Source organism: Hordeum vulgare, chromosome 6H, assembly GCF_904849725.1.
Source record: "Hordeum vulgare subsp. vulgare chromosome 6H, MorexV3_pseudomolecules_assembly, whole genome shotgun sequence".
Lineage (NCBI taxonomy): Eukaryota > Viridiplantae > Streptophyta > Magnoliopsida > Poales > Poaceae > Hordeum > Hordeum vulgare.
Genome location: NC_058523.1, coordinates 145,475,475 through 145,498,245, shown reverse-complemented (window position 1 = coordinate 145,498,245; position 22,771 = coordinate 145,475,475). Strand labels below are relative to the sequence as shown.

The 22,771-nt window shown below is 48.1% G+C and overlaps 1 protein-coding gene across 2 annotated transcripts in view; it reads right to left on the bottom strand.

Annotated features, from left to right (window-relative positions):
• LOC123401312 (bifunctional dethiobiotin synthetase/7,8-diamino-pelargonic acid aminotransferase, mitochondrial) overlaps nucleotides 1-22,771 on the bottom strand; it is a 41,021-nt gene that overhangs the window by 1,942 nt on the left and 16,308 nt on the right. Inside the window, exons 6-13 of one of the 2 annotated variants that reach the window (XM_045095085.1) lie at nucleotides 21,776-21,927; nucleotides 18,377-18,471; nucleotides 18,011-18,126; nucleotides 17,786-17,932; nucleotides 17,230-17,363; nucleotides 17,009-17,140; nucleotides 16,744-16,878; nucleotides 4,931-5,043 (exon numbers count right to left, since the gene is read on the bottom strand). In XM_045095085.1, coding sequence (XP_044951020.1) covers nucleotides 4,931-5,043; nucleotides 16,744-16,878; nucleotides 17,009-17,140; nucleotides 17,230-17,363; nucleotides 17,786-17,932; nucleotides 18,011-18,126; nucleotides 18,377-18,471; nucleotides 21,776-21,927 — 1,024 coding nt within the window. Of the gene's footprint in view, nucleotides 1-4,930; nucleotides 5,044-16,743; nucleotides 16,879-17,008; nucleotides 17,141-17,222; nucleotides 17,364-17,785; nucleotides 17,933-18,010; nucleotides 18,127-18,376; nucleotides 18,472-21,775; nucleotides 21,928-22,771 lie in introns of those variants that run through there. The other variant, XM_045095086.1, reaches the window with a different exon arrangement.

Here is a 22,771-nt window from a genome sequence, read left to right as displayed (position 1 = left end):
ATTATCGCATCATGCGCATCATCTGCATTGCATCGGCACTCTGTTGCCGCCAGTTATTAGTTGCCGGTTCTCTCCGTTCTCGTCGTAGACCATTTCGAGACCAACCACACACGCACGCGCCAGCGGCATCGTTAAAATATTGTTTTTAAAGGTGTTCGAAAAATATTCTCGGATTGGGTCGAAAGTTGGCATGCGATCTTGTTATAATGTAGGTAGACCGTCTGCCAAATTTTGTCGCAATCAGAGGTCGTTTGGTACCCAATCGGTCAACTGTAGCGGTGTCGTCATCTATTATATATTAGCGGACGTTTTCGATGTTACAAAAGTTGTGTTGGGCCACTCATCTCCCTCTCGTTCCCACCTAGCCTCTCTAACACAGCCACTACAGCCCTCCCTTGCCATTTTAGGCCTACCCTAACCCTTCCTCGAATCCTGTGCAAACCCTAGCCGCTAGCCTCTCCCACCTCCAGCCACAGGCCCGCGAGAACCCAGATCGGGCCCTGGGAAGCCCATCTAGCCCAACCCCAAGCACCCTCCAGCGCCATCCATGGCGAGGCGCACCGAGCCCTCTTCCTCGCTGCTGGTCGGCCCCACCGCCCTGCTCGTCACCGGCGATCGCCGACACACCCTCCGAGCACCAGCATCTGCCATCGCGCGCCGCCTCCAGCCGTCCCGCCAAGCTTCGCCCCGCACCAGCAGCTGCCATCGCGCGCCGCCCGCCGGTAAGCCGCCGTCCCACCAAGCTTCGCCCCGCACCAGCGCCCCCAGCCACTGGCCGCAGCCACCGCCCCGCCGGTTGCCGCGGCCTCGCCTCGATCCTATCTGGATCGGGGCAGGTCTCCCGCTCGCCAGCACCTCGGCCCAGCGGCCAGGCCAGGTCGGCCTCCCGCTCGGCCCAGCCGCGTCCAGCAACCGGCCCAGCTCCTTCGACAGCCCCAGCGCGGCCCAGGAGCGACCAGCCGGCCCAGCTCCTTCGACAGCCCGGCTGGGCCAGATCCTCGCCCGCGGCCCATCTCCAGCCCCCAGCCCGACCAGCCTACCTTGGTCAGAGGTGAGCACCCGGCAGCTCCTCTATTTCGCGCCCTAGGCGCATTATAGTATTTTGCGCCCGCCCTGTTTCGGCCTGGTAGAGAATAGGCCCGATCCGTTTTTTTTCTCTTTCGTTTAACGAATTTGCGTAATTTCAAAAAATTGCATTGATTTTAAAACGCGTGTAGCTTTTAACCGTGCGTCGGTTCGAAATAAATTAGATATGGTGCAGAATTTCACGTAGATTAATATTTTCCAACTCTCATGCAAGTTTAAAGCTGCTAGCGTGCTGTTTGCATCGGTTTAGTCCGTAGTTAATTAACCGTAGCTCCGTTGGAGACGAGCCATATATGTAAATGGACTAGAACGACGAATAGAATCACGTGAACCACTTTGTTTTGCCGCTTAACAAACATAAAATGCGGTTAGGACAGATCTGGACAGATTACAAAGTTAACACATGGTGTCATTTCGGAGATGCTATAGGTTGTTTCCGACCTCATTTAAAATGACTAGATAGGTAGTTTAATTTGTGCTTCACCCCTTGCCATGTTTAACAACATTTAATATTGTCGTGTAAATAAATGGGAGTGAACTAAATAATTAAATGTGGAGTTCCGCCAATATGCAACTCGTTGCATATTGAGCTTCACTTAATGTGTAGCGTTTGATTGTCGTGAATTGCCATGCCATGTCTTGCATAATTTAAAAGGTCATGCATCAAATGTGAATTGCATCATGTCGTGCATGTGTTGTGGTGATATCGTGTGTTGATTCTTGTTTCCGGTTTTCTTCGTTTCGATAGAGTTCCGCAAGCGTGTCGGAATGTGAGGATCCGTTCGACTACGTCGGTTCGTCTGCTTCACAAAGCCGTTCTTCTTCCAAGCGGGATCTCACGCAAAATGATCATTTCCCTAGATACCATTACTATTAATGTCATGCTAGTTGTCTCGTTTCTTTCGACCACCTGTTTAACATGCCTCCAAACATTGCCATGAAACCTTCAACGTGTTCATAACCTAGCAAACCACTGTTTGGCTATGTTACCGCTTGCTTAACCATGTGTTAGAGTTGCCAGTTGCATGTGCAGTTGCTTCCATGTGAAAACATGGGTTCTTGTTTTATCACCATATTAATTTCTATTTAAATTAATGCACCTATATACTTGAAAAAAGGTGGAAGGCTCGGCCTTTCTAGCCTAGTGTTTTGTTCAACCTTTGCCGCCTTAGTTTCGGCTACCGGTGTTATGTTCCATAAATGAGCGCTCCTAACATGCTTGGGATTGTTATGGGGACACCCTAGATTCTCGTTTTGGGATAAAACTCGTCTGGCAAGGCCCAACATTGGTACTATATTTGCCCAACATAATAATACTGATATTAATGTGACGCATAGGGAGTTAGCGCTACCCGAGGAGTAATTCAACATAATACAGGGGGCAGTGTTGCTGGTGTTGGTCCCAAACAGAGCCACTTGTGGGGCCACTAGGGGCAACTCGGGGGATTTCTATCCGGCCACCGTACGTATTGCTCATCCGTCGTGTCCTGAGAATGAGATATGTGGCTCCTATCGGGATTGTCGACACGCGGGCGGCCTTGCTGAACTTGTTTTACCTTTCTCGAGCGTCTTGTGCGAGGGATTCCGAGGATGCTTTGGGTTATCTCGAGGTTGAGGTTTTCCAATAGGAACCCGAGGAGATCACGGGTTATCCCTGATCGAGAACATTTCGGCGTAGCGTGTGGTAGTTTGTGACGGACTAGTTGGAGCACCCTTGCAGGGTTAAATCTTTCGGAAAGCCATGCCCGCGGTTATGTGGCAACGTGGAAACTTTGTTTAACATCCGGTTCTAGATAACTTGAAGTAAGCTTAACTAAAATATGTCAACTGAGTGTGTAATCGTGTCTGTCTCTTTCGTGAGCTCCTTTGATCGAGGACACGGTGGGGTTATGTCTGACGTAAGTAGGTGTTCAGGATCATTCATTTGATCATCAGTAGTTCACGTCCGCTATGTGTAGATCATCCCCCTCTTTTATTCTGTACTCGTAAGTTAGCCACCTCAAATAAATGCTTAGATGCGTGATGCAGCCTCACCACTTAAGCATACCTCACCCATTAAGCTTTGCTAGTCTTGATACCTTTGGAAATGAGATTGTTGAGTCCCTGTGGCTCACAGATTACTACAACACCGGTTGCAGGTACATTTAAAGAGTTACTTTGACGTGAGCGCGTTGATTGTGCTATTTGGAGTTTCTTCTTCTTCATCATCGATCTAGGATGGGTTCCAGGCCGGCAGCCTGGGATAGCAAGGATGGACGTCGTTCTTTTATCGTTTGTTTTCGTCCGTAGTCGAAGCCTGCTCTTCTTCATGATGACTGGATATTGTTGTTTGATGTGATTTTGGTAGCTTGTGACGAGTGTAACACAACTCCACTTGTAACGATATCCATTTTTGTGAAACGACGAGATGCGTTTGTGTCCCTGTCGAGGCCTTCGCGCCAAAAATATGGATACGACCGTATCTTGGGTGTTACACAAACCCCACTGTCAGCCTCTCTCCTCTCTCTCTCCTCCCCTTTTTCTGCTAGGCCCACGTATGCATGCAAAAAAGGAATCCCCCCCTCTCTCTCTCCCCGCATGTGACCGGCTGGGGTAGGGGACGGCTGGAAAAATCTTCACGCCCAGCCCAAAAATTTCGCCGGTGGGGGCACAACGGCTGGAGATGATATAAAGGCTTTGTTGTTGTTGTTCAGTGGAGAGAATGATGGGTGCTCATTACTGTGTTAAAAACGCAATGATACGATGGCATCATTGTTGTCTCGTATCCTGGTTCAACTGGGGGTACAAATTGCTAAAAAAAGGTAAGTAACATAGATATGAAGCATTTAATGGACTGGGAACTGAATGATCGCAGTTGGTCTCTCGTGCTACAAGTACAACTATGCAATGTCAAAGATTGGATGAAGTGGCTGAGCCGGACTGTTCACTGTCCAGGTTTCAGTATTTGGGGCCAAAAAGGAGAATGGTGTATTATACAGGCCGTGTCACAACGGCTGGATCAGGTAAATACAACAGAAACTTCTATCTGTAGGGCACCATGCGTGGTGACCGGGTACTGGGCGCAGGACTCCTCGATCAAGTGGAGCTGGCAACGTGGGCGAGGATGACGCATTCCTACACAAAAAAAGCATACATATCCCTTGTATTGGGCTGGACTAGGGCTAGAGTCCTCCTAGCCCTGGGCATAGGCATGTCCCATGCAATATGATTTGCTTAAATTCGCTAATCTTTACAACACTGGCTATCATTCAACTAAAGTTAGCTGAGGCAGATCCAGTACTCACAGCATTCATATATCAATACAATTCAGTCAATGAAAAAAATCAGGACATCAACTACATCTACACGTTCTAGAGTGTTTTGACATTTCAGTTACATGTAAACGTTCTTATTATACTGCACTTTGAGTCATACAGCACCTTACTAGAGATACTCTACAGCAAAGAGCAAAAAAGGAATGCTCTAGAGAACATTGGATTCCATAGCAACTAAACAGGTCCTATGGAAGGCAGCACCAGGGGCAGAACAGGAGGGCGAGTGACATGTCATGCATGGCAACCGTATATTTGTAAGTAGGATCGTGAGGATGGGGTGGCCCAGTGAGTGTCTTATTTTTGTCAAACAAATCCAAGCTATGTGCATATCATTTTGGAAGTAGTTCACAAACAAACCCATGTTCTTGTTAATGAAAAATGCCATATTTTGTTTTGTGCATGCGTCTATGGGTGTGCATGCGTGAGTCCTTAAGAGAAGTGATTTTTTTCTCTTCTGGGAAGAAGTTTAAGATAAATTTTGCCAAGATACCAACAATGAAACAAATTAATGACTATCAAGAGTATCATACCCGGCATCAGATCCCTCGGCCTGCAGCTCAATCGCACACAGAGTTCCCAAGGAGACTATTCTCTTTACATTTGGTAGTGACGATAACTGGTTTACAAGTGTGCCGTCCCATAGCTGCAAATTTTGGTAGACTTTAGAACTGTAAAACTACATGTACGAATTGACAGAACAGAGCATTAACAAAGAAACTTCTTACATTAACAAAGATACTTCATATAAAGATATTGTTAATGCATATTATTACATTAGAGATACATGCTCAAAGCACATCAACATGTGAACCCACCATTAATTTTATAACAAAAAAGGAGTAAGAGAACAATATCACATGTTATGGTGGAACAGATTGAAAGGACATATACACCCCTTAAGGGGTTTTGGTGTTAGTGACAAGGTGATTATAGGACTAACCATCTTCTTGAGTATATACACAATGATTTAGCCCATTCGGAGAGAAGCATACATGATTGGAGACCCCCAATCAAAAAGTTTAAAATAAGATGGCCGTTTATTTCTGGCTATGGTTTTTTATTTTGAATCATGGGAAAAGCCACACTATTAAGATGAGGTACGCTTTGGATGACGTGTGGGAATCAACTATATTTAAATAAACAATATATACAGCCACAATCCCATTTAAAAACCTCGGTGAGAGCCTGTTGAGATCGAGAGGGAGAGCAGTACCCTCGCGTGAGTTGGTCTCCCGTGTGTGTGTAGCGGCTCTGGCTGGGAACCAGATGACTTGGAGCCTCCTTCTAGGTCAGTCCCTTTACATGGGCTTGGGCCCTAAGAGATAAATGGATGGGCTGGGCCCATACCGGTTCAACACTCCCCTTCAAGATGGGTGGTAGATATCCATCATTCCCATCTTGTCACATGCCAAGTTACAGTCCTTTGTTCCCAACCCTTTTGTCAAACAATCAGCAAACTGTTGCCCAGAGCTGACATGAGTAAGGTTGATGATCTCGGCATCAAGTTTCTCCTTAATGAAGAAGCGATCAATTCCCACATGCTTTGTCCTATCAAGTTGAACTGGGTTATTAGCGATGGCTATAGCTAACTGATTGTCACACCACACCTTCAAGGGTCCCTTCCTCAGAAGTTTCAACTCGCTCACTAGGTACTTCACCCAGAGCATCTCACACAACCCTTGGGATAATGCTCTATACTCAGCTTCTGTTGTTGATCTAGACACAACCAGCTGTTTCTTGCTTCCCCGTGACACCAAATTTCCTCCCACAAACACGTAGCAGCCAAAAGTTGATCTTCTATCATCTTGACAACTGGCCTAGTCAGAGTCACTATAGCCATCCACTTCAAGATGTCCACTCTTCCCAAACCACAACCCTTTACCCAGAGTCCCCTTCAAGTATCTCAGGATTTTGTGCACAATGTCAAGATGCCCACTCCTTGGTTCATGCATGTATCTGCTCACCACCCCCATAGCATATGTAATGTCAGGCCTCGTATGACATAAGTACAGCAACCTCTCAACCAATTTATGATAATCTTCCTTATTCACTAGCTCTCCTGATTGTGCTGTCACTTGGTCATTTTGTTCAATCGGAGTAGGGGCAGTACGACATCCCATCATGCCCACGTCACTCAAGAGATCCAAGGTGTATTTTCTTTGGCACAAAGAGATTCCCTTCTCTGTCTGAGCCACTTCAATGCCAAGAAATTATTTTAGGTTACCCAAATCCTTTACCTCAAACTCCTTGCTCAAACAACCCTTCAGTCTCTCTATTTCCTCCTTATCATCTCCAGTGATGATAATGTCATCCACATAAATAGCAAGAATGGTGATCTTCCGATCAGAGTGCTTGTAGAACATCGTGTGGTCAACGTTACACTGACCATACCCCATACCACGGACAGCACGTCTGAACCTATCAAACCATGCCCTTGGTGATTGCTTCAGTCCATACAAGGATTTCTTCAGCCTGCATACCTTCCCCGTACTCTCTGAAGTACCAAAACCTGATGGTATCTCCATGTACACTTCTTCCTGCAACTCACCATGCAAGAAGGCATTCTTGACATCTAATTGATGCAACTTCCACCCAAAGTTTGCAGCACATGAGACTTATACCCTTACTGTGTTCATCTTTGCCACGGGAGCAAACGTCTCATCATAGTCAATTCCATAAGTTTGACTATATCCTCTGGCGACCAATCTGGCCTTATACCGTTCCACCTTCCCTTCAGGATTCTGCTTCACTGTATAGATTCACTTACAACTCACTGCTTTCTTTTCTGCCGGCAATGTGGTTAGCACCCATGTCTTGTTTTTCCTTGGTGCTTCCTACTCTTCTATCATCGCTTCACGCTACTTTGGATCTTGCTTTGGAGCCTTCCAATCCTTTGGAATTGACACAGTATGAAGGGAGGCAACAAACGCCTTATATGAGGGTGACAAAGCCTTATAAGACACAAAATTGCCAATATCAAGATCATCACAAGCATCATCCTTCGGTAGAGCCTTCCTTGCTATTTCACCCTTTCTTGTTGCTTCACGTGTAGCCTTTCGCAATGCAATGGGCAGCTCCACTGTGTCAGATGAGCTTGTCTCACCGTCTTGCTGCTCCCCCTGCACTCTTGCCTCACTGCCTTGCTGCTCCCCTTGCACGTGTGGTTGTCGTTGAGAGTACACCAGGGTGTTTGTCTGCCATCTATCCTGAACAGGAAGCTGGAGATTACCAATCTGAATGGAACCCACTGTTGGATGAACCTGGACCTGCACATCACCATCAGTGAGAGTACCAACCGGAATTGTACCCACAATTGGCTGGACTTGAAAGTGTACATCCTCATCAGTGTTAGTGCCCATAGAATCATCTTAAGAATGAGATACAGCCTTCTCCCCCTCTTGACCATCCTGCACAGAGTGTAAGAGGTCAAGCTCTGCAAACAACGGACTTAGGTCTGTCGGCCCACCATAGAATGGCTCGGACTCCCCGAAAGTGACATCCATACTGATAAATCGGCGTTTCTCAGAGGGACACCAACATTTGTACCCCTGCTGAGTCAAAGCATGGCGCAGAAAAACGCACTTCACTGCCCGCGAATCTAGCTTCCCAACAGAAGGTCGGTGGTCACGAACAAAGCGGGTACTGCCAAACAACTTTGGGGGAATAACAAACTTATTTTCTCCAAACAGCAATTCACACGGCGATTTCATGCCGAGTATCCTTGAAGGTGTCCGGTTGATCAGGTATGTGGCTGTCGTAACTACTTCACTCCACAAAAACTTGGGCACATTCATGGTAAACATCAACGACCGAGCAACCTCAAGAATGTGATTCTTCCTTTCTGCCACTCCATTCTGAGGGGGTGTCCGGACAAGAAGTATGATGAAGAATCCCTTGGTCAGACAAGAAGGTACCAAAGGTGTTGTTCACATACTCTCTGCCATTGTCAGTCCTGATCACCTGCACCTGCACCTTAAACTGGTTCTTTACCAAGGCATGGAAATCCTGAAAACAATTGAACACCTCATCCCTATGACACATCAAATAAATCCAAGTCATACGAGTATAGCAATCAATAAAGGTAACAAAGTACTTCATTCCATTCACTGACACAACTGGGCTCTTCCATACATCCGAATGAATGAGCATAAAAGGAGATATGCTCCTAATCCCCTTACTCACATATGTAGCTCTTGTGTGTTTTGCATATTCGCAAGCATCACATGTCAGCTTTCCCTTGCCTATTCCACACATAACATCCGGAAATATTCTACTCACTTAATCAAACGAGACATGTCCCATCCTACAATGATGGATCATCGCCTGCTTCTCCTTGTCCTCCATGGTCGCAAGAGAAATCAAGTTTGGCTGCACCCCCTGGTCCATATACCAGAGCCCCCTACGTCTGGTGCCAGTCCCAACCATCTGCCTCGTTTCTCGATCCTTAATCTCGCAACCGAATTTGTCAAGGATCACATGACAGTCTATTTGATCAATGAGAGCACTGAAAGAGACCAAATTGACATGAAAAGTTGGCACATGTAAAACTGAGGATAAGGAGATAGTCGGGGTGCACTTTACTGTACCAACTCCAATGACAGGCTGTTTTGTGCCATCGGCAGTTTGTATAGTGCCCGTGTGAGAAGGAGGATGCTTATTGTAAGATTCGAACGTGCAGGATTTGCCCGCAACATGCCTAGATGCTCCAGAGTCTAAAACCCATTCTAGACCATTATCATTAGCAGCAAGAGCATCTTTTCCGAACTATCTTCATCAGTGGAGGTCCAGTGAGCACAATCTCCATAGCGATTCAAGCCTGCAGTTTGGAGTCGTGATATGAAAGCATGAAGTTCCTCCAACTCAGCCCTCAACTTAACGGTCTGAGCACCCTTCTCAGGTGTCACCCCCTCTGATGTTTCCTTGCCAGCCTGGATTTCCTCCACCTTCCTCTTGAGGCTGGTGTCACCCCCTCTGATGTTTCCTTGCCAGCCTGGATTTCCTCCACCTTCCTCTTGAGGCTTTCCAATTCCTCCCTGAGCCTCTCAAGCTCTGCTACAGTCATGTTGTATTCCTTCTCTGACCCTACACTGGCCTTCTCTGCACTGTCCTCACCACTCTTCTCAGGCTACACATTGTTGAACATATGTTGCATGTATATTTCGTATAGTCTGGCCCATCTCCTAACCTTGTATAGTTGAGATAGAGGCCCACTTGTACCTTATATATGTGCCCTTAGCATCCATCAATATGTCAACCATTGTATTGCCAACTCCTCTCTCTCTACATGGTATTATCCTCTTGATCCAAACCCTAGGGTTTTAGCCACCGCCACCGCGCCCTCTTCCGCAGCTGCCGCCGCCGCTACCCACCACCTCCGCAACTCGGCCTCCAACCTCACCTTGATGCCGGAGCCCACCTTCCCACGCGCCGTTGCGTACCTCAAGCTTCAGGAGCGCCGCATGCCGAAGGTGAAGCAGCGAGTCCACCACACTGCCCTAGCCGGCGGCACCACCCGCGCTCCACCGAAACCGCCAGGCCAGCCGCGCCCGCCTCCGGCCCCTGGCTACTTCCCGTTGCCACCCGCGCCTCCTGCGCCCCCCGTACCTCCCCAACAGCAAGGTGGAAGCGGAGGGGGCCGACGCAACCGGCGGGGGTCGCCGCCAGCCACAACAGCAGGCCGCTGGGGGGGCACCGCGCCACCAGCCTCCTCTTCCACCTTGGACCGCCGGGCAAAACCCGTGGACCGGTGTCGTGCATGCCTACCACATGCCGATCCCACGGGCCCCCGCGCCCGGTCTCCTTGGTCCGGGCCCCGCCGGGCACCAGGCCTTCTTCGGCATGCCCCAGCAGCCGGCCGGCGCCGGCTACAGCGCCCCTCCCGCGCCGCCGCCTATCGGCACCTACGGCGCCCTGGCCTCGACGCCACCCTATGGAGGTCCTCTGCCTACGCCAACACCCGCCCCATGGGATCCCTCCCTCCTGGCGGCTCTTCACTCGGCACCCTCGGCGCATCACTATGGTGGCGGCGGCGACTGGTACATGGACACAGGTGCTACCGCGCACATGACAGCTCATCCCGGTAACCTCATCTCTTCTACCCCCGTTCATACGCCTACTCGTATCACCGTTGGCAACGGCTCCTCCCTTCCTATCACTCATATAGGTAGCACTAGTTTCCCTTCCACCTCCACCCCTATCACCATGTCCAACGTTCTTGTTTCACCTGAAATAGTAACCAATCTTGTCTCCGTTCGTTGTCTTGCTCGTGAGAATCCTCTTACTGTTGAATTTGACGGTGCTGGTTTTTCTGTGAAGGACGCCTGCACGCGGATGGTGCTCCATCGATGTGATAGCCCCGAGGATCTCTATCCTGTGCACGTCGGCGCTACTTCCTCCACACCCGCTGCATTGGCCGCGGCGTTGACCTCTGGCATGCTTGCTTGGGCCACCCTAACCCCACCGTTTTGCGTCAAATTCTTAGGAGTTTTTCTTTCTCATGTAATAAACTTGACGAGCATACTTGTGAGGCTTGTCGCTTAGGCAAGCACGTTCGTCTTCCCTTTAGTGCGTCTACCACCATTTCCTCTTTTCCGTTTGAGCCATTTCCTCTTTTCCGTTTCAGCTACTTCATAGTGATGTTTGGACGTCTCCTGTTGCAAGTAACACGGGCTATCTATACTATTTGGTGATTCTAGATGATTACTCTCAATAGGTGTGGACTTTTCCTCTTCGTCGTAAATCCGATGCTCTCGCCACACTTACCTCCTTTTTCGTCTATGTCACCACATAGTTCAGTCGCCATATACTTGCACTCCAAACCGACAACGGAGAAGAGTTTCACAACCTCGCTCTTCGCACTTTCCTTGCCTCTCACGGCACCACCTTCCGCCTCACTTGCCCATACACCTCGCTGCAAAACAGCCGCGCCGAGCGCATTCTTCGCACTCTTAATGATTGCACTCGCGCGTTACTCTTCCACGCTAACGTGCCCGCTCGGTTCTGGCCCAATGCCCTCGCCACTGCTACACTTCTCATTAACATCCGTCCCTGTCGTCCTAGGTGGAACTACGCCCCTCATCACCTCCTCTTCGGAGCACCTCCGTCCTACGACGGTCTTCGCATCTTTGGATGCCTTTGCTACCCTAGCAGCGCCGCCACCGCTCCTCATAAACTCGCTCCCCGTTCTCTTCCGTGTATCTTTCTCAGCTATCCCTCTAACATCAAAGGTTACCGGTGCTATGATCCTGTCACTCACCGCGTGTACACCTCACGGCATGTATACTTCGTCGAGACGGTATTTCCTTTCTTCCAGGTACCTCCGGCCCCGGACGCCTCGACGTCACCCGCCTCGCCCTACTCTGGGCACAACGTACAACCGCGCAGCTCCGCGGCACCACCGGTTGCTACCCGCGCAACCGGGTTCAGGGCTCCCTCCCCCGAGGTCGAGCCTGCCCAGGTCTCCGGCCCTTCGCCGACCTCCTCAGCGGTCGTGTCGGCCGAGGCCGCGTCGGCCCCTACCGCCGGTGCTATGGTGGGCTCCCCCGCCGCTGCGCCGACACACACCGTCGGTGCCACGGCGGGTTCCCCGGCCCGCGACAACCTTGCCGCGACGAGCTCGACATCACCGTCGCTCGTCGCCGCAAGTTCCGCCACCGCTGACGACTTGGTGGCTGGTTCCATCGACGAACCGACCGTCCCTGTGGACTCGTCCGCCTCCGCCGGTCCGCTTCATCGCATGACGACCCGCGCCCGGGCTGGCGTGCTTCGACCGAGAACGCGCTACTCTTCCGACGAGTATGTGTGTGCTGCGGCGACATCGACGCCATCACCCATTCCTACCTCTGTTCGCGCCGCCATACGGGATCCTCACTGGCTGGCCGCGATGCAGGAGGAGTTCGACGCCTTGCAGCGCAACGTACGTGGCAGCTTGTGCCGCGACCCCCTCGTGCCAACGTCATCTCTGGCGAGTGGGTGTTCCGCCACAAGACTCGCCCGGACGGCTCTCTTGAGCGCTACAAGGCCCGGTGGGTGGTTCGTGGCTTTCGGCAACGCGCCGGCGTGGACTTCACTGACACCTTCGCCTCGGTTGTGAAACCGGGCACGATCCGCACTGTGCTTCAGCTGACGGTCTCGCGCACTTGGCCAGTTCATCAGTTGAACGTCTCCAACGCCTTTCTGCACGGTCATCTAGAAGAGCAGGTCTTCTGCGAGCAGCCCACAGGCTTTGTCGACGCTGAGCATCCTGACTCCGTATCCTTGCTTTCCCGCTCTCTATACGCGCTTAAGCAAGCACCACGGGCATGGTACTAGCGTATCGTTGCCTTCCTGCAATCGCTGGGGTTTCGGTCCACCCGCTCCGATGCCTCGCTCTTCGTGTTCCATCAGGGTGCACTCACGGCCTACCTGCTCCTCTACGTCGACGACATCATCCTCACGGCGTCCACTGCCGAGCTCCTTCAGCGGGTCACAGCTCGTCTTCGCATCGAGTTTGCCTTGAAGGACTTGGGGCCGCTTCATTACTTTCTCGGCATCGAGGTGGTCCATCGGGCTGATGGCTTCTTTCTGCATCAGCAGAAGTATGCTCACGAGGTTCTAGAGCGCACCGGCATGCTTAACTGCAAGTCGGCGTCCACCCCGTTGACACCAAGGCGAAGGTGTCCCTACAGAGGGGTCTCTCGCCACCAATGCAGCGTTTTATCGCTCCATTGTTGGTGCTCTCCAGTACCTGACACTCACACGCACGGACCTGCAGTATGTTGTTCAGCAGGTGTGCCTCCACATGCAATCACCGTGAGATACTCACTGGATTCTGGTATGGCGTATTCTTCAGTACAGACGCGGCACCACGTCTCTGGGTCTCACCCTGACAGCCGCTGCCTCCACCGACCTCGTCGCGTACTCCGACGCCGACTAGGCTGGCTGCCCTGACACTCGCCGCTCCACATCCGGCTACTGCGTCTACCTTGGGCCCTCGTTGATCTCTTGGTCTTCGAAGCGCCAGCCCACGGTCTCCCGCTCCAGTGCCGAGGCTGAGTATAGAGCAGTAGCTAACGCCGTGGCGGAGTGCTCTTGGATCCGTCAGCTACTACAGGAGTTGCTTTGTGACACTTCCAAAGCCACTCTTATTTTCTGTGACAACGTCAGCGCGGTCTACCTCTCTGCCAACCCGGTGCATCATCGACGAACGAAGCATATGGAGCTCGACATTCACTTCGTTCGCGAGCAGGTTGCCCTTGGCCGAGTTCGAGTTCTCCATGTGCCGACGTCGCAACAGTTTGCTGACGTGATGACTAAGGGATTGCCGACTGCCGTCTTCGAGGAGTTTCGGTCCAGTCTCTGTGTCTCCGACGACGCTTCGACTGCGGGGGGGTGTTGAACATATGTTGCATGTATATTTCGTATAGTCTGGCCCATCTCCTAACCCTGTATAGTTGAGATAGAGGCCCACTTGTATCTTATATATATATATATATATATGTGTGTGTGTGCCCTTGGCACCCATCAATATATCAACCATTGTATTGCCAACTCCTCTCTCTCTACACACATCACCCCTTCTCATGTCATCATTCCCTAGAGACTCCTTGACTGCATGGTGAGCACCAACCGCAGCTATGGTATCACCCATCTCCTCCAAAACAACAGTATTCTTGGCACTGCTAGCAACAACATCGGCCCCTGCAAAGCGCGCCTTGATGGCCACAAAACGGCACCCCCTGCCGACCTCCTGCTCCATCAGGAAGGGCCTCTCCCTGAGCATCAGGCTCTCCTCCTCAACAACCAGCAACAGCAACTGCAGGTAGCAGCCACACCTCCCTTCTTCCTCAAACAGCACCTGCAGATCAGCCAGCACTGCCTGCAACGCCAACCCTCCTTCACCGCTGAGCAACAGCTCCCAACACACAGCACCTCGGTCCACCTACAGCAGCAGCAGCACAGCACACTGTTCTCTAGCCACAACAGCCTCCGGCGACAGCAGCAGTAACACCTCCAGATCAGAATCAGCAGCATCAGCGACCTAACCAGCAAAATCAGCAGCAACAGCCTCCTCTGCATACGCTTCTCCTCCAACAGCACCACAGCATACGCATCAGCAACAGCTCCTCTGCCCGCTCCCCCTGCCACGCAGCTCGCGCGCAGCTTGCAGCCGCGTGCTCCCCTCCAGCAGCTCGCCCCAGCCGCCAGTCACCACCAGACGCTCTGCCACGCGCGCAGGCAGCTCGCCCCCCTACGGATCCAACGTGGCACGCGCTGCCCTGCTGCCCTTTGCTGCAGCCGTCGCGCAGCACGCCTCTAGCTGCCTCTCCCCTCCAGCCGCCGCTCAGGACGTGCCGCCCAACCTCCGGCCCTCCGCCGCCACCTCTCCGGTGACCTACCGTCATACAGGACCACCGCTCGAACCTGGCTCTGATACCATGTTGAGATCGAGACGAAGAGTAGTACCTCGCGTGAGTTGGTCTCCCGCGTGTGTAGCGGCTCTGACTGGAACCAGATGGCTTGGAGCCTCCTTCTAGGTCAGTCCCTTTACATGGGCTTGGGTCCTAAGAGATAAGTGCATGGGCTGGGCCCATACCGGTTCAACATGTTAAGCTTCATGCACTAGCCATCGCAACCAAAAGTCCGAACTGATGAAAAGAGCTAGTGCAATCCACATATACTGTAACACACCCTCTCACGTGTGATAGGACAGACAAGTCAACACGTGCAACCGGAAGAGAGCGACGGCGCGCAGAACTCACGTGTGGCTCAAGAGGCCTCTACGTGGACATAAAGGGGGACCAACAGCAATATTTAATAAATTGCGAAAGCCAGGGCTCGAACTCAAGGCCTTAGCTCCGATACCATGTTAAGCTTCATGTCAATGCAACCAATAGTCCGAACTGGTGGAAAGGGCTAGTGGAATCCACATATACTGTAACACCCCCTCTCACGTGTGACAGGGAAGACAAGTCAACACGTGCAACCGGAAGAGAGCGACGGCGCGCGAAACTCACGTAGGACTCAAGAGGTCTTCATATGGACACAAAGGGGGCTACCAGCAATTTTTAATAAATTGCAAAAGCCAAGACTTGAACTCAAGACCTTAGCTCCGATACCATGTTAAGCTTCATGCACTAGCCAACGCAACCAAAAGTCCAAACTAATGAAAAGGGCTAGTGCAATCTACATATACTATAACACCCTTCTCATGTGTGGCTCCCTCAGACCTAAACGTGGACCGAAAGTGGACTGCAATTTAATTACGCCAGTCGGGTCTTGAACTCAAGACCTTTTGACTCAGATAGAATGTAGAAGTGCATGCTCTAGCCAATGCAATCAAAAGACCGGTCTAATTAAAGAGACTAGGCAATGCATTTATACGTCAACACTCCCCCTCACGTGTGGCTCCCTCAGGCCTAAACGTGGACCAAAAGTGGGCTGCAATTTAATTGCCCCAGCCGGGTCTCGAACTCAAGACCTCTTGGCTCTAATATCATGAAGAGGTGCATGCTCTAGCCAATGCAACCAAAAGACCGATCTGATGGAAAGGACTAGTGCAATCCACATATACTATAACACAACAGAGCCTTTAGAAGGCTGCCGGTTGAGCCACTGGAGCGGCCTGGAGTCTGGACTTCCCCAGAAATCGCTAGGGACCGGACTCGAACTACGGGCACCCAGAGGGTCCGGATATGTCCAATACCTTCGAGCTCACCCGAAAGTCACCCAGAACCTGACCTAGAGCCCCTGGGCAGTTCTGTACGTGGCCCAACGAGTAGGCATTAGAGGGACCCTGTTTAGAAAGTCCTTTCCCACAAGGAAGGGAACGACTCCACTATCTCTCCACCATTGTTGTAACCTTCCAAAAGCTTGAGATCGCCTTCCATGGTGCTCCACTCTTGCCACAAATTTAGGGAAGATAGGTGAGATCTTGATCTACAGTTCCACCAAACCAAGATTTGAGAAAGTTGATTCCCACTGAATCCCTTGCGGATCGTGTTACTGTTGGAGTTGTGGGGGTTCCTAGACTGTGTCATTAAGGATACTTGGTATTCCCATGCCTCTCCAGCGAAGATTAGCGCTTCCCCAAATTGTGAAGTTGGGATAAATCATTCATCTCCGACTTTAGGTAATTTCATATTACTGTGACGTATATTTAGTTGCCTATTCAACCCCCCCCCCAATCCACGCACACACACACACACACACACATTCAACATTTTGGGTTCTTCAAAAAGAATGGTCAACATGCTAAAAATGGAGACTACCGGCGCTTCCAAAACACAAAGAACATAGAAAGAACACACTGCTGACCATTTCCTCCGTCAAATCTATACAAGTTGAACCAATTAAATTTCATTACCTCCTTGAGCTTCATACAATCAAAATCGAGATTTGAATTCGTGGATGGATCTCTAAACCATTGGATAGCTTTTACTGCCGCAGAACAGCCCATGGCATGAGCAGTGTAGGAATGGCCATGTAAAAGCGCTGTAAGCTGGACCATTATAAAAAACTTATCAGTGCCTCCAGCACCGGATTTACTGTAATCCTTTTTCAGATAACATAAAAAATGAAGCTCTTAGTTTATTGAAGCCTGAGCACACAGAAACACATTCAAAGTATACCTTAGAGTCACTTTTGAAGGCCTCAAAAACTGCTTCTGTTGTTACCGTTGCAGCTAATGGTACTAACCCACCAGTCATCAGTTTAGCATAGCATGCAACATCAGGTAAGCAGCCGAGCAACTCTGAAGCAGACTGAGAAAGAAAGAAATTGTCATTATTTCTGAAAGGTTTGAGATTACTTTTATCATGTATAATCCGTGAAGATTGTTGCGACCTGTTACCTCCACGCCAAGACGCCAGAACCCTGTGAATACCTCGTCGAATATTACAGGTATTTTTCGGTCTCTACACTCATGGACAAGTACTCGCTGGAAAAGTGGATCTATCATGTGCATTCCCCCAGCACCTTGTATCACTGCATGAATAGGAGTAAACGAGGATCAAACATTACAGCAACATACGAAACAGAAAAAACAAAAACAAGCAATTATACAGTTTTTACATGTACATACCAACAAATGGGAGAACAAAAACTTGTGTGGAGTGAGCACACACTCACACCTCTAGCCGACTGTGTGACGCAATCAGAATCTCGATTGTGGCATATGATTCTGCGTTTCTGCAACCCTAGATTGGCCCAACAATCCTAACAGTTCTGCATTGTTTCTACGATTTGTGATCCTAGATTCTAGATCGATTATAAGAATTGTGATCCTACCGTGGAACCTCCAATTCAACTCAATATAAATCAAGGCATATGTCGAACAGTGAATAGGCATATGTCAAACAGTGAATATCCAAGAAGTTCACTTGGCTGATGGAGAACAATGTACTTGCCTGGTTCTATAATAAGTGCCGCAATATGCTCTGTGTTGCTTGACAGGGAATATTCTGAAAGTTGTTGTGATATGTAGGTTGAATATAAATCAGCTGCAGATGATGAGTCCCTAGTCTTGCAAAAGACTTCAGCTAATGAAGGAAAACCTGCAATTTCTGTTGTCAGTCCAAAAATATAATTAAGTTAAAATTACACATATGTAATCTGTCAAACAAGTTACCGACATTTATCACCAGGGCTCAGATGACAATTCTGTATCGCCTGGGGCAAAGAAAGTGTGCATGTCCCATTTTTTATGAACACTGTTGGAGGATCTAGAAAAAGTCCCCGCCCAGAATACCTGCAGAAAAAATCCTTAAATGAGAGATTCCACATTTACTTATTTTGGAACCAATAGCAAGCAAGGGGCTTAGAGGAACAGCTGCTCTATGTCTTGATAGAAATATGTACTGTGTCTACAGACAAATCAAGGTATGAAAGGGCAACAGTAGTGCAACAAAATGGCAATAGTTGGGAAAGACAGTCATCAGAAAAAGGTGTGAATATTTCTAAGCATGCAGCCTACAAGTGAAACTGAACTTGATGCATACCATGGCTGCTGAAGAAACGATGTATAGGCTGATGGAGCTTGAGCTTCCATAGCACCCAGAGTATCACCATGATATGAACCTTTTAGAGCAAGGACCTAGAGATCAAAGAATTCAATTAATATGTCAACAGATAAGAAGGGACGAAATGGGGATTTAGATATTTCTGGTCCAGACTACCTTGTTTGCCTCCAGATATAGTTACGAACTACTGATCAATTAGAACAAACAAGTTGGACATTGTGAGGAACTAAATTACACAGTGTAAATAATGAAACAAGGCAAAAACACCATTAATTCTTCGTAATAATATGAATACTGGAGTTGTTTTTATGGAGTGTTTGAATCTAATCCGAAACTGAAATTATGTTTAACGATCCAAATCCCAGGCCTCTCGTATATAAAAGGACCTTTAGAGTTATGTTTATTACCCTATTCGTGAATTTGGAATTCTATTCACCTAATTTTCCAAATTCTGCATGTTAACAACTCGTAGATGACCACAGCATCCGCCATGCAGTGAGTAAGCCCTACATCAGTCACCACAGTGCCATCAGATGAACTGAAGGTTCATAGATGTGACAGAAGTTTTGGAAGATGGTGAGGACAGAAGTATAGATGTGAAATTTGACAATGACTTGAGAAGGAAATGGGGGTCAGTAAGCCAAATAAAAGAGTTCGAGGGGTACGGTTGCCAGTGTTGATAGCATATATGGGGTCCTCGCAAGCGGCTGATTCCAGAAATTGGCTGGAACCCCTAAATGGCTATGGGTCTGCAGCATGGTTTCCAATCACATACCACACCTCCAAATCTGCCGTGCTCACCAAATCGACTTTTCCACTCAAATCTACATAGCGGGAAACAAGGTAAGGTGTTAGTAAATCTATATTTCTCAGAGATATCCCAATGTCCAGTTCATATGTGCAATGAGCAAGGTTGATGCTCTAATGGCTCAAAAGGAAGATTGGAATAAAGGGATTAGTTTTATGCCACTGTCCAATTTGAGAATAAGACCACAAGATCTTTCTCATGGATGTGAACAACAGGATCAAGTACATCTCAAATATGGGAGAAATTGCCCAAGCGCTTGGATTGGAAGGGTCTAACAATCCTAGATACAAGTCTATCCATAAGAGGCCAAAGTTGTCCACTAAAGATATGAAGTGCCTCTACAAGGAGAAAATACCTGCAAAGAGCTATAGGAAAACCACAGGTCTTCTTCCCAGACTTTAGCACTCCAAACTACCTCCTAAGGTTCACTCTTAATCCAAACGTAGATGACACAACAAACATTAGAGCGCACCCAATGAAATTAATGGCCAACCTTGATAAGGCTACTCCATTCAATCTCATGGAATACATATGTGAGTGCATAAGAGAGGCTTCACATGATCAATCAGGAAGTTGCCCCTTTGCTCCTTATATTCAAAAGCTTATAAATCATGTGGTGCAAGATCAAAAGTTCAAGATAGATTGTGTGCACATGGTTTACAATCCTGAGAAAGAGAAGCCCACGGTTGAAGACGAGGAAGCTTCACCTTCTAAGGAAATTCCTCAAGTGAAGATTCAAGATGAAGGAGAAGGAACTTCATCTACTGCCCCTAAGCCACCACTCTTTTCACAATCTACCAACTTGATTGTTCAAATGCTGAAGAACCAAGATGTGCAATATATAAAATTTGATGATAGTTTGAATGAGCAAGGTAAGTTGAGAAGGGACAATAGAGATGTAAAGTTGCTCTCGGCCATATACTAAGTGAAGAGCCAATTGCCCAAGAGAATAATGAGCATTATAAAGGCAGATCAAAAGAAAATCAAGACAGGCCAACTAAATCTCTTAAGAGAGGCAGATGGAAGAGCAAGCACAAGAAACTAGCTCAAGTGATAATGATACTAAAGATTTTTCTAATGAGTGAAAAAGAGGAAGAGCAATGAGGATATCCCTACCACAGTTACACCCCCAGCCCCCGTGACCATACCAGCTCAAGTTCCAGAAACACAAGGAGCTTGCACACGCCAACTCAAATGCCAGGTACTTTGGTTTCTAGGACATACAAGAAGCGAAAATACAGCAACAGTCATATAAGAAGCGAAAATAAATAAGAATATACGGTAACAGGCATACAAGAAGCGAAAATAAATAAGCTACTGTGATGAAACGTGAGGGACGTGGACGAAATATACAAGATGACACTTTAAATTTCATCCTTAGCCATCTATAGGTGTTGCGCCACTTCTGAACATACATCCCTTCTGTACCTCCTTAAATCCCCATTAGGGTGTCGAATTAGGGTTTGAGTTTTGTTTGATTGAGTTTAACGTTTGCTACTCTTTGCATAGACACGAGTACCAGTGAGACCTCAGACTTGTACGCGTCATTGAAACCTGATTGTGTTAATCAAGTATTTCGATTTATATCTGCAATTTAGATTGCATATCTCCAATTCTCGCTTGTTCTTCGGTTGCATGTAGGGATTGATCCTCGTGATCAGGTTGACTGTGTTTCCAACACTGTCAATAACCATAGCATATTTGGTTTAGTGATTGCTAAGGCACACCGCTGAGTGTTCAGTGTAGTCGGGTCAACAAAATTGATACTATCTCATTGAAAGATCGGAACACCTTGTACATATCACATGGTATCAGATTTTCAGATTACTCGGTGAGATTTTCCAGTTCTGTTGTAGTCTAGATTGCATTTGTTTTGTATACCTGTAGTCCACGAAAAAGCAAAAAAATAAATAGGGTTAGATTGTCCTGTCCAAGCCAGTCTGAGCCGTCACAATTTTTCTTTTCAGTGCATTCCATCTTTGAGTTTACAGCTGTATCGTCATGTAGAATTGTTGGTTTTAGGTTCTAGTCCTTTAGTTTTGAGTTCAGTTCACACTAGTCACGCCGCCTCCACCGCACTATCAGCCCCTCCACTGACAACCACTGACATCCATCAAACTCCACTACGTCCCGGCCACCGCCCTCGGTCATGATCATGCTTGCGGTTGCTTGCATCTTCACTCCGCCCAATTGGATTTTATTTTGGATCTGATTAGACTAGAACTAGTAAATTCGGTCGGAATCGGTTTTGTGCAGTATTTACGAAAACGGGCATAATTTTCTCATACGGAGTCCATTTTGGCTGTTCAACCACTCAAACAAAGCATAGGCCTTATCCTATCTTGGCCAACACTCACTCAAGTAATGCAATCGACCATAGAGTAATGTTAAACACGATAATAAGAAAGTGCAGAGAGAGTTCGAAGAAACTAGTACCGCGAGTCCTAACTAATACAAACTGGGTCAACTGTAAACTGAGTCCAGAAAAAACCTAAAAAATCTCAGGCAGTGACCTTTACTGGTATGGTTAACAAATGAGGATAAGTACTTGTAGCATAAGACCAGCAAACCTTTAACTGAATATTTCTTCCGTTGGTAATAATACTCTTGTCACTATCGAGTAGAATTCCACGATCAAGTGAAAACTTGCGAAATGCCATCTTCAGAGCTATTTCAATTGCCGTTGATCCATTGTCCGAATAATAAACTCTGGAAGCCCAATCTGACCAACAAATTACAAGAAAGCTATGTGCAATGAACAAAATGTTCCTGAGTAATATGGCTTGAATAACAGGACACTGATAATAAAACAAGAACAACTGAACAATTATTATCTCAGCAAACCAGAAATAATGTTTTGCGTGGAAATATAAAGATGAATGAATCAGATAAGCACCTATCATTTGTTCACAAATGTGTCCATTTTGCTGTCTCCTTTCTTCAGGTAAGCACAGTTATCTACCAATCTAATATGTGTTGATAACCAAATTTAGCAATCAATACTTGGAAGGCGAGAAAGAGAAGAGAAAAAACTCACCCATAAGGAAAGAGATTATATGGCCAAATGAGATAAACATACATTTAGATTAGGAGTCCTACTCTCATATGGCAAGACCAGACGCCTATAAATATGTGAAGGATGATCACCGATTGGACAACAAACAACCAAGAAATCAATCTACTTCTTTATCTCTCATCTACTTCTCCTTTATTGTAGTTTGTTGCTTCTCGTTCTTCGTCTTCAACGGCAACGAACCTCCAGGCTCTAGGGGCGACCAGGTAGACCTAGGGCAGCTCATTGTCGCCGCATGACCTGCGGGGTCCCTCCTGGGCAAGACCTCGTCGACGTGTCTTGCTTATTGCTCTCCTGGTTAGGCTCCTCTCGTGACGTGTCTTGCGTATCATGCTCCATGCCAAAGGCACATGGTGACGTACTAGTGTGAGAAGCAGGGCCGGTCCTGAGATTTTGGGGGCCCGGGGCGAAACAAAATAATGAGGGCCCCTAATATAAGGGTCATAGCATAATATGTATTACCAATTAACACTAAAGTGCACCCAATTTTGAT